Source organism: Haemorhous mexicanus, chromosome 29 (assembly GCF_027477595.1).
Source record: "Haemorhous mexicanus isolate bHaeMex1 chromosome 29, bHaeMex1.pri, whole genome shotgun sequence".
NCBI classification, from domain to species: domain Eukaryota; kingdom Metazoa; phylum Chordata; class Aves; order Passeriformes; family Fringillidae; genus Haemorhous; species Haemorhous mexicanus.
The window spans coordinates 4,514,596-4,526,058 of record NC_082369.1 but is presented as its reverse complement, the minus strand read 5'-3'; the positions used below and the strand labels follow the sequence as shown (position 1 = coordinate 4,526,058).

General features: G+C 64.4%; 1 protein-coding gene across 1 annotated transcript; it reads right to left on the bottom strand.

Annotated features, from left to right (window-relative positions):
* Positions 1–238: 238 nt before the first annotated feature.
* On the bottom strand, positions 239–11,177 carry HCN2 (hyperpolarization activated cyclic nucleotide gated potassium and sodium channel 2). The gene is made up of 8 exons (XM_059870248.1): positions 10,705–11,177; positions 5,075–5,498; positions 4,245–4,406; positions 3,413–3,631; positions 3,127–3,273; positions 2,607–2,847; positions 2,266–2,430; positions 239–2,129 (listed from the first exon to the last, which is right to left on the bottom strand). Exons 1-8 carry the CDS (start codon positions 11,151–11,153, stop codon positions 1,177–1,179), a joined length of 2,760 nt encoding a protein of 919 aa, XP_059726231.1. The 5' UTR covers positions 11,154–11,177; the 3' UTR covers positions 239–1,176.
* Between the last annotated feature and the right edge of the window lie 286 nt (positions 11,178–11,463).

Genomic DNA, 11,463 nt, shown 5'->3' with positions numbered 1-11,463 from the left:
ACATTCACCCTGCACGCAGCTTCTTCCTGGCTGCTGCTGGAGCCAGGGGAAAACTGCTGGCAGAGGCTTTTCACCTTGTGGCTTTCCTGGCAAGGGAGGCAGCTCTTCAAAGGACAAAGCTGCATCCCACAGCCTGAGCTGGGGCTGTGCCCAATGTTCCGGCTCCCGGGGCAGGCACGAGGAGCGGGAGGCGCGCCAGGGAGGGACGGTGGTGAAGAAGCAGAGCCGGAGTCATGCGTAGCTCTGTCAGCTGCTGACGTTTATTGCACAGGATGGGCTGGATGGGAAAGTGGACGCTTGGAGTGGGGCCCTGTCCCTCCGGCTGCTCGGCCGCAGGGTGCCGGGGCTGGCACGGGCCCCGCGCTCGCGGTACATTCAATGTGGAAGGCTCCAGAGTGCGAGGCAGCGAGGCACACGTGCACACACACACACACACACACACACACCTGCACGCACACCCACACACGCACACACACACAAAACACACGCACAGGAACCTGGTACACTCGGCAGGTGCCTGCCCCAGCCGCAGGGCTCGGGCTCCAGCACCTGCCTCCATCCTAGCGCTGCCTATGGGGACATGGGGCCGTGCTCATCCCCCGCCTCGGAGTGGGGGACAGTGTGTTCGTGGGTGCTCAAAAGCCTCAGGGCGACCATCCCTCAGACCCTTCCCAACTTACCTCCAGTCCTGGACCATCACCCCTCGCCTTGGGTCTGTGAGAGGGGCGCAGGGACACGCGCGGCGCCGGGGCTGCGCCGACAGCCCCAGGGAGGTGTCCTGCGGGTCACACACAGGGATGTGTTCAGGTCATAGATTATCATACACAGAGTTGGTCATGGCGAGAATGCAGCTGTGGCTTCTATGGGCAGCCGGGGAGGCCAGGGGGCAGCGGGGCTTCGCCGCGGGGAGCGGGCGACAGGGTCAGACTTTGGTCGGAGACGACACACCCGGGGGCTCAGCCCAGTGACCCCGCGGTGGGGAGAGGGCACGGCAGCCCCAGGCCCACCCTCGGCAGCTGCCCCGCTCTGCAGCGGGTGGCAGGAGGGACCGGGGAGCGGGGCTGGCGCCGTGGCGGGGGGCGGCAGCCGGCGGCGCGGCCGTGGCCCTCACCCGGCGGCGCAGGGCGGACGCGAGGTGAGCTGGGGCTCCCTGCCGCCGCCCCTCCGGCGCGGAGGTCACAAGTTGGAAGACAGCCTGGACTTGGCCGGGTCCGTGTCGGGCGTGCTGGACGCCGAATCCTTGCGGGCCGCCGCCGAGTCCTGCGGCAGGGCGGGCGGCGCTGTCAGCCCCGAGCCCGTGGGCGCCGGGTGGGCCGGGGCCCCCCGCGAGGGCGCCTGGGCCCGCAGCCCGGCCGGAGGGCCCGGGCCCGGCGAGGCGGCGGCCGGACCCCCTCCGATGGAGGTGCTGGACTCGCGGGCAGAGGCCGGGGGGCTTTGGGTGCTGCCGGCCGCCAGCCCGTGGGGCAGCGAGGGCTGCGAGGCCGAGAGGGGCCGCGAATCCTGGCTGAGGCTGCTGGTGTGCAGCGCCTGTGTGCTCTTGTGGGCGGCCAGGCGCTGGGGCGAGCCGGGCGCTGGCTGCTGGCTGAGGGACAGCTGCGAGCCCAGCGGCCCGGGGGTACCTCCGTAGGCGAACGTCCGGCTGGCCAGCGGGCTTTGGGACGGCGGGCTGGCCGCGGCCGCGGCGAAGGCGCTGGTGGAGGCGGGCAGGGCCGTGGGCTGCGCCGTGTCCTGCGAGGGCGAGGGGTTGGCGTGGGGCACGGGGGGCTGCGGCTGCGGCGGGGGGCTCTGCTGCAGCAGCACGGGGGACACGGCGAAGGGGCTGGGCACGGCCTGGGCGTACTGCAAGCGGCGCATCATGCGGGGCGAGCCCAGCGCCATGGAGCCCACCAGCGGGCTGGCCATCTGCGGGCAGAAGCTCATGGCGACGGCTTGCTGGAGGGTGGCGATGGCAGAGGTGACCTGGGGCTGGACGGGGCTGTACATGGCCGTGTGCTGCTGCAGCTCTGCCTGCTGCACCATCTCCCGGTCGTACTTGACGATCTCCTGGATGATCTCGTTCTCCTGGTTGTTGAAGACACCTGAGTTGAGGTCGTGCTGCACTTTGTGGAGCAGGATCGAGTTCTTCTTCCCTACAGGGGGAGAGCCAGGAGAGGAAGCACCATGAGACCAGACCTTGTACTGGGGCTACGCTGGGTTCCCATGGGAACCACAGCTGCCCCCTTTGCCAAGACACCCCTCTCCCTCCCAGGTCCCCCTGTGTCCCACCGATGCGGTCGAGACGGTCGATGGCCACAGTCTCAAAGGCCCGTCTCATCATGGGGTACTCCTCCAGCACCTCGTTGAAGTTGTCCACTGAGAGCGAGTAGAGGCGGCAGTAGGTATCTGCACGGACACTGGCTGTGCGCCGGCCGCGGGTCAGCAAGCAGATCTCTGGGGGAAAAACACCAGGGCCAAGGTCAGATCTCCACCATCGAGGACAAAACAGGGCAGGCCAGGAGTAGAGTGTGAGAACCACCACGCAGTGGGTGCCCTGGGACAGCAGAGGTGTCCCAGTGACTCTCACAGATTCTGTGAGAGGACCCAGGCCCAGTCCTGCCAGTGCTCACCCCCAAAGTAGGAGCCATCAGAGAGTTTCATCTCCTTGTTGCCCTTGGTGAGGATGCTGACCACCCCGTGCTGGATGAAGTACATCTTCTTGCCGATGGTGCCCTCTCGGATGATGTAGTCACCCGGCTGGAACACCTCAAACTTCAGCTTGGTGAGCATGGCCGTGACAAAGTTGGGGTCGGCGTTGGCAAACAGCGGCATCGAGGCCACCAGCTTGCGGCAGTTGAAGTTCACGATTTCCTGTGGGGAAGTGGGTGAGCCCAGGAAGCTGGGATGTGCTTCCCCAGGGATACACTCCCCACCCCAGTTTCATGGACACCCTGGCATGCAGATTGTGCATGGACATGCTCCTATAGAGCTGCATGGACGTGCTCCTTTGGAGCTGCAAAGCTGCAGCAAGAGGTGTTTGACCCCAAGCATGTGCATGGCAGGAGCTGGTGGGACCCACAGCAAGGAGCAGGGGATCCCTTGGCAGGTGAGGGGTGATCCCCATCCTCTTCCCAGCCCTCCAGCCCTCACCTCACGCAGGGGCTCGTTGAGCTCCCCCAGGATGCTGTCCTCATCAAACATCTTGCCCTGGTAGCGATGCTCGTAGTAGTCGTGGATCTTCTGGCGGAAGTCAGCGGGCAGCTTGTGGAAGGACATGTACTGCTCCACCTGCTTGTACTGTGGGGAGAGAGAGCCGTGTCAGCTGGGACATCCCCACTCCACGGGGCTGGTCCCACTCCTGCTCCTGACTGGAAACCCTCACCCCACATGGCTCCAGGAGGGGACAAAGCTGAGGCCCCATCCAGCCCAGCCCTACCTTCTCCTGGTACTGGCGCCGGGAGGAGTCCAGCGACTGGATGAGGGCGGTGGCGTGGCCGATGAACATGGCGTAGCAGGTGGCCCCCACGATCATGCTCAGCATGGTCAGCCAGATGTCTGTCATGCTCTCAGGTGCCTGCTTCCCGTAGCCGATGCACAGCATGTGGCTCATGGACTTGAAGAGGGCGAAGGAGTACAGCTCACTCCAGGAGTCGTTCTGCAGTGACAGGGACAATGTCAGCCATGCACGTGTGTGTGTGAGCATTGCTCGAGGGCCCTGGCTCACGCCTGGTCACAGCCCCAGTTCTCTCCCAGCAATAGGAATTGGTTGAAAAGAGAACTTTTCAAACTTTCCAAACTCCCCCGGTGAAGTAGGCAGGGAAGGAGAAGGGTGAGACAGGCAGGGGAGGAAGAGGAGGAAGCCAGGCGGAACAAAGCAGAGATGGAAATTTGATGAAACAGGATGAGACAGTCAGGGGAAAAGGGCCATTTGCAGGAGGCTGCAGGGCTGAGAGGCAGCAATTAGAAACAGGAGCCATTATTTATTAATAACAGCTTTGTGGCTAATGAGCAGGAGAAGGCAGCAGGGGATGGGGCTAAGAGCCCCATGTCAGCATATTTCTCCCACCCTGATCAATCCCCTGCTTCAGGTCCTGTGAGACCTCACCAGGGTGACACCAGCATCACCATGCTGTACCATGGAGCACCACAGCCCTGGCCCACAGGGGATGGCATCTCCTGGGGCTGGAGGATGGAGGATGGATGACATGGGGATGGGTGGGAGCCCTGGGGAGCAGGCAGGAGCACGGTGTGGGGCAGATGGAACTCACCACCATCCCATTGATGGAGACCCAGCAGTTCTGGGGGAAATCCTGCAGCATGGGCACCAGGAACTGGAGGCAGCCATCCCAGTGGCAGAGCAGCAGCATCATCCCAATGAGGTTGATGATCCTCATCACGGCGCTGGCCAGGTCGTAGGTCATGTGGAAGATCTGAGGGTGGGTGGCATGGCAGGAGGTGAGCATGGGGACTGTCCCCCAGTGCCCAGCCCTGCTCAGGGCACCGACCTGCATGGCCTCAGCTGGAAGAGGCTCCTGTGGCTGGCCTGGCTCCGGCCTCGAGGTGGCTGTGCTCCACCTGCCTATTTATAGCCAGCGGGTGCCGCCGCGCTGCCGCCCGGGAAGCGCTAATGGCAGCGAGCCTTGACAAGGATCAGGGAGACACAAATACTCTGGGCACTGAGGAGGGAGCAGAGCAGCTCCCAGGGCACGGGCCAGAGCCACGCAGCAAGGCTGAGCATGTCCCCTCAAAGCAGGGTGGGCCCTCAAAGCTGGAGGCCCCACAGGGCTGGGGGTCCTGCTGTCCTCCCCAGTGCTCCCCAAGCTCCTGGTGGAGTAGGGAGGCAGAGGGGAGAGGGGCAGGAGGCGCTGAGCTGGGCAGGGGGACAGGGTCCTACTGCTGTCAGAGCAGGGGATGGTGCGCCAGCCATGCTGGCACCCATAATGGGTGTTAAATCACAGCTCAGGGATGCCCCAGACCCTCCAGGGTGAGTCACAGCCACCCACCAGCCCCACAGGCTCGTCAGGGAACCACTGCACTCTAGCTCCCACTCTCTCCAGCCATCCAGCTGCTGCCAGAGGCTCCCAGAGCAGGTCCTCACCTCCTCCCACTGGTGGATGTAGCGGATGAGGCGGGAGAGGCGGAGCAGCCGCAGCAGGCTGAGGATCTTGGTGAATCGGACAATGCGAAGGGCACGGGCTGTCTTATAGACCTCTGAGTCTATGCCCTTCTCCACAATGAGGAAAACGTAGTCCACAGGGATGGAGGAGACAAAATCCACCACAAACCAGGTCTTGAGGTACTTCTTCTTGATCTTCTCGGGGTCCAGGATGATTTCTGTGTTGTCCTCAATGACAATCCCTGTCCGGAAGTTCAGCACCAGGTCCATCAGGAAGAAGGTGTCAGAGACCACGTTGAACACGATCCAGGGTGCTGTGGTCTCCTCCTTGAAGAAGGTGATGCCCACGGGAATGATGATCAGGTTGCCGACCATGAAGAGCAGCATCGTGAAGTCCCAGTAAAATCTGGGGAGCGAGAAGATGTTGGGGGATGTCACCAGTGCCCCAGAGTCCCCTCCTCGCCAAGGGGACCATGCTCTCCCCTAAGGGACCTGTGCCACTGGGCTACTGTCACGCTAATGCCACCTCAGCCACAGGAACCCCCTCCTCTCCCCAGAGACCACATCCTGCTCCCCACTCTCCAAACTGCCCCCAGGGTGATCTGGCAGCCAGCAGAGCCCCTGATTGAGGCAGAGGATGGGACTGAGCGCTTCTGCTGCCCTGATTTGGCCCGTGGCAGCAGGTCCTGGGGGAGGGGACAATGATGGAACCACGCACCAGAGGGGGACATGCTCCAGCTGAGCTGCCTGGGGGCATCCCGTGGGCTTGGGGACCCCCAAACGACCGGCAGTGCTCAAGCTCAGAGGTAGATTCAGAATCCGAGAGCCCTGGGAGCAGCCCCCTCCTTCTGGGCTCCCAGAGTGGGGACCCAAGGACAGGGGACAGCCCCCAGGGACAGCCAGGGCCACCTCACCCCGGCGCCACCCTGGGCCGGGCTGGGTGGCGGTTTGGGGGGTGCCCGGGTGGGGTCTGCCCGTGGGCCCCGCGGCGCGGGGGCGGTGGAAGCAGCGGCCGCGGCTCCGGTGCAGCGGAGCACGTACGGCTGCAGCTGGCGGCGGCAGCGCCCGCAGCCCCGGCCAGACGCGCGGGCGTTTCGGGGGTGGGCGGCCGCCACCGCCCCTGGCCCTGCCCGGGCTGCGCTGCCCCTCCGCCCCCTCCTGCCTCACCCCATCCTTCTCCCCTTTCTCCTCGTCCCCCTCTCCCGGGCCACCGATGACCTTTCTGAGCATCTGCAAGGTCACAGCGGCTCTGTCACGGCAGGATGACGAGGAGGCCACCTCGGTTCTGCCTCGCCCGGCCGGGGGGCAGGACCGGGGGGGATTCTCCTCGGTGTCACCTGCACGGACACGCAGGACCCTCGCCCACGCATCCTGCTCAGCCCACCCTGGGAGCTGCGGGATGTTGGCCGGGGGTGCCATGGCCACGCTGTGCCCTGGGGGATGGGGGGATGAGGGGACGAGAAGGAGACCCCCACGTACACAGGAGGGGGCGGTGGGCCAGGTCCCCACCCCCTCACACCCCCCCCCACTGCGCAGACTAGCGCAGGACCAGACGGAGCTGAGCATCCCAGCTCCTGACCTTTCTCCAATGACACCTTCCTCATGTGAGACATTGCCGTGGCAACCGTGAGTGATGTCACTGCTGCAAAACGATGACTTCACACCAGGGCGGTCCCCAGGGTACCCTCGGCAGAGGAGCTGTGCCCCCCCTCTGCACCCCTACACCGAGCTCTGGCTGCTGGCACCAAAGAGGCCCAGCTGGACCCCTGGCTCCCACGACCTCCCAGGGATGCTGAAATCAGCAGAGCTGCCGTGGGGCTGGATCTGTCCCTAAAGCCCCCGGCAGCTCCCGCTCAGACTGACCCTGCTGCGCTGCGTGGGTCCCACAGGGGCATTAGCCATGCAAAGCTGCGAAGAACAAAGATTAAATAACCACGCCAGCTGGGCAAAACTCCCCTCTGGCTCCAATCCCTCTGCAATCTGGCTGAGCCAGGGCAGAATTCGGCCTGCAGAGAAAGATAAACTGCTCCTGATCCCCCACTGCACACAAGTGACCCTGTGCGATCGCCCCGGCGAGCGACGTGCGATGCCAACGCCTGCTTCCTTGGAAGGTTCATGTGCATAGAAAAAAGATCCAATCCAGGCTACTAAAAATATCTGAAAACAAATTAATCAGGATCCTCGACACCCCTCCCTCGCTTCTGACCCAATTGTACGACAGTGATGATGACAGGAGATGCCCGAACCCCCTGCAAGAGGCAGCTGCCACCTTCCTGCTCCATCACCCGCCCAAGGCCTGGCACAGTGGTGCTGCTCTGAGGTCCTGGGCAAGATAAGAGTCAGGTCCAAGCCCTAGAGGGGGGCATCTATGCCAGGGTGGTCCCTGCTTAACTCCATTGGCAGCACTCAGAGCTCCAGGGATTGCCAGGGATGATCCAACCTCTCCTGACGGTGCTGATCCCATGGGACAGACACCCGGTTGGACAGAGCTCCTTTAGACCCCCCTCTGCCCCTGAGGTGTGAGCCCTTGGGCTCTGGTGGGGCCCAGATGCCAGCCAGGCTGCCTGGTGGGCAGGAGCAGCACGGGATCAGTGAAGGATCTGTGTGGGATTGGTGCAGGATTGAGGCAGGATCGGCACTTTGCAAACTCGCACTAAACACTCATATTCTAAAAATGAGATTGCTGTGAGAAGTGGGCTGTGCAGCCAATGGCAGAAGTTTGCCCAAGCTGATGAGCAGTGTGGCCAACACACAGATCCCAGTACAGCCAGTTGTGATGAATGACTGGTGCCCTCTCTCCTGAAAAAGCCTTTACCCTGGGGAGGGGGGTCTAAAGGCTTTGCAAACTGCCCAAGGACCCAAACCATCACCATCCCCCAGGTCAGTCACAGCCTGTCCTCCCCTTGAGGTGGCTTTCAGCAGCTGACGCTGCAGAGGGAGGGGCCCAGCTCCCAACAGCCTCACCACAGGGAATGGGAACACCAGCACCAGAGCTGCCACACACACCAGGAGCAAGAGCAGCTGGTGAGCCCATCCCTCTGCTCAGGAGCCCCTGTGGTGGCACCATCCAGGCAGAGGGAAGCATTTAAACCTGGGTGAGGAAGGCTCCAGCCAAGCAACACCAGGGATGTGCTCTGGATGCATCTTTGCCCCTGATTCACAGGCTCTTGCAACAGAAAATCATCATCAGTGAGAACCTCGGCTCAGCTCCAACCCCAGTGCCAGCCCAGCCTTGTGGAAGGCTGGAGTAACCTCTGAGCAGCCCCTTGGTGGTCACAGGGTGATGGGCACTGCCACCACCTCCAAACCTTCACCACCTCCCAAAGCAATGCCCCAGGGCTGGTGCAGAAACCCCAAAAGAAGCAATGAAGGAGTTGGCGTGGCTTGGTTGTTCCTCCAGAAGTGACAAAGTCGGTGACAAACATTGCCCAGCACCCAAAAGGAGGTGGCCCTGCTCCAGCACACACTTACAAGGTCTCTTTGATCAGATTTGCAGCTCAGGATCTCACCAGCCGCCCTGATTGCTTCCTCATCATTCAATATTTATGTAAATAGCAACTTTGGTTCCTGGAGCAAATCTGCCCTGAATTGTGTGTGAACGATGGCAGCACCATGGCTGTGAGGAGCCAGGATTGCTAAACAACTGATTATGAAATGATGTCACAGATGGGGAATGATTTTCTCTTAAGATGGGAAATGGGTTTTGCAGGGCAAACACGACCAGGTCACGCTCCATTATCATTAGTGGATAAATGCTTTTTTGATTACTTTAAGGCAGGACAGCATGGGAGGGATGCACTGATGTCCCCAAGGGGCACAGGCAGAGCTGGTTCCTCAGCCCAGCCTGGCGTGGGCCGATCCTGTTCCTGTGCTTGGTTGTGGAGCTGGAGGATGCCATGGCTCTGCCTGCAGCTCCTCCCCACTGGGCAGGGAACTCTCCTACGCCACTTCCAGCATCAAAACACGGGCAGCCACTCTGCCCCAATGGCTTTCAAGTCTTCCTCATTCCAGGAGGATGAAGCCTGTGCAGGACAGGACAGCCAGGGTGACTCGCCAAGGTCACTCCAGCACCCACCTGCCTGCTGAAAGCTCCAGTCAGGGAGTGATGCTGCTGCACTCTGGGGAATCCTCTGAGGCCTCAAGCCCACTGCAGGCTCACCAGAGGGAGATCCCCGCTCTTGGCAGCACCGTGGGCTCTGCCAGCAGTGCCATGGCTCTGCCAGCTCAGAGCAGCAGGGCAGGCTCTGCCCTGGTGCAGGTATGGGGGTCACCCCACTCCCAGCCTCCCCCAACATCCCACAGCTGCTGAGGGTGAGGAGGAGCAGGGGGAGTGAGGAAGGGTGAAGCCCCCAGGATCTGCCTGGCACTGCCACCTCTGCTCTGTCACGGCAGGGACACTGGAGCTCCCTCTGCCACAGGACTGGCAGTGGCCGGGCAGAGTGACCACTTCTCACCCCAAATCTGCAGCAGAACCCAGTGCCCAGCCCATGAGATGAGGAGGGGGCTCCACTGGGTTCCCACGGCAGGTTTCCAGGGTGGAAGGGCTCAAACCCCCCCCTGTGCAGGAAGCTGGCCCTGAGGGGTGCCCAAAGGCCTCCAACTGCTGCTCTGGAAGATGCCAGAGCAGCCCAGGAGCAGGACACGAGGGTGAAAGCAGGAGGTGAAGGTGCTGGTCCCTGCCCTGAGCCCATGGCCACCTCACCTGCCTCAGGGAGCCCCAGCCCACAGGGACCCATCAGTGTCACAGAACCTGAGATCTGCCTCGGGGGGATCCCCCACTCAGGCACCCAGCAAACCCTCCCTCGAGCCACCCCAAACCTCTCACCAGCACAGCAGCACAACGACGTGGGGCTGAGCCCCTCGGCCCCTCCAGCCCCTGGCCAAAGGCTCCTCCAGCCCCTTTGAGGTCTCTGGACCAGGGTCCTCCCAGTGCTGGCTCAGCAGCAACGCCAGCAGGGGCTCGGCCTCCCCATCCCTGCAGGATGCCATGCCGCCTGCCCCAGACGGCGCAGCCATCCCTCCCGGTGGCTTTCACACGACTCGGGAAGCATTTGCCACTCTGGAGCTCGCCAGGGCTCAGGGGACGGGAAGGAGATGGAGCTGCAGAGCCTTTCTCCCCGGTTTGGCATTCCTCGCCTGGCAGACACACAGGCTGGATCCTGGGGATCCGAGTCCTCCCAGGAGCCAGAAGAATCCCCCTCAAAGCGGCTGAGCCCCAGGGACAGAATCAGGCCTCCTTGGGGGAGGGGGGAGCCTTCACAACGCTCTGCCAGGCAGCGGCAAAGCACGTCCCCCTGCCCAGGGAGGGGGACCCCGAACCCCGGGGAGCTCCGCGGACAGAACCAAGGCCCGCTGGGGCTCAGGAGGGCCGAGCCGGGCCGAACCTGCCGAGGCCCCGGGAAGGACAAGGGGACAAGGGGATGCCCTTGCTCAGGCACCGCGAGGGCTCCCGGAATCCCTGCTGCGCTGGGGAGGGGGATGCCCGGCTCATCCCTCTCCCGCACCCGGCGGCGGCTCAAGGTGCCCTCGGCCCGGCCGCACCGGCAGCCCCGCTCCCCGGCCCGGCCCCGCGGGATGCGGGATGCGGCCGAACCCCGCGGGTACCCCCGCACCTGAAGTCGCTGTAGGGGTGGATGATCCAGGCCCCCGCCGACTTGACGCGCTCCTGCTCCCGCTCCACCGCCTTCTGCGAGCCGAACATCCGCAGCGAGAACTTGTTGACGCCGGGCTGGAGCATCGCCCCGAACTGCCGCTGCATGAAGCTGGCCTGGCTCCCGCGGACCTCCTCGGCCGCATCCTCGCTCGCCCCCTCCTCGGCCGCCTTGGCCCCGCCGGGGGATGCGCCGCCGCCGCCGCAGGAGAAGGAGACCTTGGGCTCGCGGGGCGGCTCCGGGCCGGGGCTGCGCGGCGGTTCCCCGCGACGGCACTCGCCGTTCGGGGACCCCTTCCCGCCGCGGCCCCGCGCCCGCCCCGCCGCCGCCGCCCCGCCGCGCTTGGCCCCATCGGCCGCCTCCTCCTCGGCCGCTGCCTCCCCGCCCGCCGCGCCGCGGCCCGCCCGCATCCTGCCGCCGCTGCCGCCGCCGAGGCCACCGGCGGCCGAGTGGCGCCCGCCGCCGCGGCGGGGGCGGGCCGGGGCGGGCCGGGGGCGGGCGGCGGGGCTGGGCTGGGGGCCGGGCGGCTCCGCAGCTCCCCCCGCCGGCACAGCCTTCGCCGGTGGGATCGCCTACCGGGACCGGCCACCGGGACGGGACACCCACCTCCCGCCCCGACGGCCCCGGTCTCCGGCAGCGCAGTCCCCGGTGTGGTGCGGTGCGGGGCCGGCCGCTCTCCCCGCGGGGCTCCGCTGCCCCAGCCCATCCGCCGCTCCGCGG

Coding starts and splice junctions, on each gene's coding strand:
- HCN2 (XM_059870248.1), bottom strand. CDS start 11,153: ATGCGGGCGGGCCGCGGCGCGGCGGGCGGGGAGGCAGCGGCCGAGGAG. Junction 5,499..10,704: donor CACCCCTACAGCGACTTCAG/GTGCGGGGGTAC, acceptor CTCGCTCCCCAG/ATTTTACTGGGACTTCACGA. Junction 2,848..3,126: donor TCAACGAGCCCCTGCGTGAG/GTGAGGGCTGGA, acceptor ACTTCCCCACAG/GAAATCGTGAACTTCAACTG.